General features: G+C 53.8%; 1 protein-coding gene across 1 annotated transcript; it reads left to right on the top strand.

Moving 5' to 3' along the window:
• The first annotated feature begins 1,208 nt into the window (after positions 1–1,208).
• On the top strand, positions 1,209–2,302 carry sft2d3 (SFT2 domain containing 3). The gene has a single exon (XM_010769274.1). The coding sequence runs from the start codon at positions 1,302–1,304 to the stop codon at positions 1,962–1,964; it is 663 nt and encodes a 220-aa protein (XP_010767576.1). The 5' UTR covers positions 1,209–1,301; the 3' UTR covers positions 1,965–2,302.
• The last annotated feature ends 636 nt before the right edge of the window (positions 2,303–2,938 follow it).

Below are 2,938 nucleotides of genomic sequence, written 5' to 3'. Positions count from 1 at the left end.
GGGCACTGACCCGACTGACCCGTGGGACACTCTGACCCCCATGGAGGACTCTGACCCGTGGAGGGCTCTGACCCGTGGAGGACACTGACCCGTGGAGGGCACTGACCCGTGGAGGACACTCTGACCCGTGGAGGACACTCTGACCCGTGGAGGGCACTGACCCGTGGAGGACACTCTGACCCGTGGAGGGCACTGACCCGTGGAGGACACTCTGACCCGTGGAGGACACTCTGACCCGTGGAGGACACTCTGACCCGTGGAGGACACTCTGACCCATGGAGGACTCTGACCCGTGGAGGACACTCTGACCCACGCACAGAGACGGAGGGATGAGGGACTGAGACACGTTGGCAGAAGGAAGAATGGAGAGAAAAATGTGGAAATACTCCCATAGATAAAATGTTACCTCTCATTTATCATATATGAAGAATTAAGTTGCAGAAATTGATTAAAGCCAATCTTAAAATGATGAAGCAAACGCCTGTTTGAGACTCCTCAGTGCACACACACACACGTTGTCTTAATGTTATGAAACGTATTCTCAGAAATGGTGTGTGTGTGTGTGTGTGTGTGTGTGTGTGTGTGTGTGTGTGTGTGTGAGAGAGAGACCCCAGACCCCGTGTTTTGAGTGCACTGATAGTAAGCATTTCCTCTGCTCAGGAGCCGCTGCTCTGTGTGTGATGGATGGGTCCTGGGTCTGGATCCAGGGTGTGGGTCTAGGTGTGGGTGTGGGTCTGTGTCCAGGGTCTGCGTCTGGGTCCAGGGTCTGCGTCTGGGTCCAGGGTCTGGGTCTGCGTCTGGGTCCAGGGTCTGGGTGTGGGTCTGGGTCTTTCTGTCCCAGCCCTGCAGGGTGTTAAAGGGAGTTACCGCTCACAGCATCTCATCTGATATTTATTTGGGTATTTATTTATTGTTGTTCATTTCATTGTGAGTGATTTAGAATGTGAGTGAGGGGTCTGGTTCCCCTCAAAAGCACCCGTTTGCTGCGCTGGGTCCTGGTGGAGAGCTGCCAACTGAAAACACACCTGTCTCTGTTCACCTGGAGATTACTTTAGAGACAAAGAAATAAAGCATTTTATAAAGTTAGCCTTGTCACTAATTGCAATGGTAGGACCTGCTTAACATGATGTCCCTCTGGTTCTGCTCTTTAGTCGCTTTGGATAGAAGCCTCAGCTCAATGTAGTGTCTGCTCCCCTCCGACAGGGGGCGGTACTGCTCCTTCAAGCTGGATGCCACTCACAATACAACTGGAAGAAGAAGAAGTCCTTCCTGTGAGCCGTTAGCCTGTTAGCTCCTCCGTCATGGCGGACCTGAACCGGCAGTTGCAGGAGTATCTGTCCCAGAGTAAGGAGCCTAAAGGCGGCGCAGCGCGGGGCGGCACTGCGGTGGAGCTGCCGGAGGACCCGGTCCCGGGGAGCTGGTTCGGCCGCTGGTCCAGCCGCTGGTCCGGCAGCACGTCGGGCCCGGGCTCCAGCTCCAGCAGCGGTGTTTCCTGGCCCTGGGCCCCGGAGCCGGACGCCTGCCTGCCGGGTCTGACGCGCGGCCAGAGGCTGGTCGGCGCCGCGCTGTTCGCCGCGCTCTCTGCGCTCTGCTTCGCGCTCTCCGCGCTCTATGCGCCGCTGCTGCTGCTCTACGCACGGAAGTTCGCGCTGCTGTGGTCGCTTGGCTCTCTGTTTGCCATCGCGTCCGCGGCAGTGCTGCGCGGCCCCGCCAGGCTGTTCGCGGGGCTGCGCTCCTCCCCCGCGTTTGCCGTGTACCTGTGCGCGCTGGGCGGCACTCTGTACGCGGCGCTGCACCTGCACAGCACCGCGCTCACCGCCCTGGGTGCCGCGCTGCAGGTCGCCGTCATCGCGGTGAGCGTTGTGTCGCTCGTGCCGGGCGGCAGCGCGGGGATGCGTTTCATGAGCGGCGCGGCGGCGGCAGCGATCAAAAGGACAGTGAGCGGGAAGAGCCTTCCGATCTGACGGGAGAACTGATGAGGACCAAAGACTGTTTGAGAGAAACTTGATTCCTGATGCAGGAGTAAACTTTGACGTCACGCAGGTGTGCCCTGTCTCTCCTGCAGGAGCTCTGACTCTGAATGTAAACACCAAATAATGATTAAATCTATTTGTTTCACTCTCTGGTGTTCTGCAGTTCATTCACTGTAACTCACTCTAATTTAAAGCCTAACTCAGAGATGTGATCGATGTTGGTATGAATAACCAAACCAGAGTTATATGTATTAGTGTTTCCCCTACCATTGTCTTGGAGGGGCGCGCCCCGCCAACGGAGCCCCGCGCCCCTCCTGAAACGCAAGGTGTTTAGCAAAAATAATTATAATTTCTTTATAATATATATATAGCACCATACTGCAACTCATCTCTATCTACTGTCACTTTTCACATTGAACATGTGCTCTTTTATTAAATAAACTGAACATTCATTTGAAGTTGTGAGTTTAGTGTGTTTGACCCTAAGAAACACTGATGCACTAATCAATAATCCTCTGCTCCAGCTTTTTTTTATCTGTTTATCTATTGCAACTCACGTTTCGTATTATGTGGTATTTCATACTGGGTAGCAAGGTAGAGTTCGCGGCGGGATGGGCGACATTATAGGCCGTACTCATGGCGACTTCCAAACCCTCTCGGAAACGAAAGCCTCTTTCGCTAACCGTCTCGCCCACGTCCTGCGTAGGCTTTGATTTACTCTCATTTAGGATGCCTGTCGCTGATGGTTTGTCCTTCATTTACGTCTGTAAGAGGGTTCCTCCGCAAACTTTCTGTATTTTCTACTTAATGGAGACTCTATATGGAGGGGATGTCCCAAACTCTGAAGACCGTGTCTGGCTCAGTTGGTATCGGTCGTTTCTGATTGCTTGTGTTGCCCCTCCTCAGTCTTGTAGTGGTCTCTTCAGTCCTGTAGGCCTGGGACAATTCTTGGGACTTATTTATTT

Source organism: Notothenia coriiceps, unplaced genomic scaffold (genome assembly GCF_000735185.1).
Source record: "Notothenia coriiceps isolate Sejong01 unplaced genomic scaffold, NC01 NC01_scaffold00006875, whole genome shotgun sequence".
Lineage (NCBI taxonomy): Eukaryota > Metazoa > Chordata > Actinopteri > Perciformes > Nototheniidae > Notothenia > Notothenia coriiceps.
Note: the sequence above shows the minus strand (reverse complement) of the source record. Positions and strands in the feature narration are given on the sequence as shown.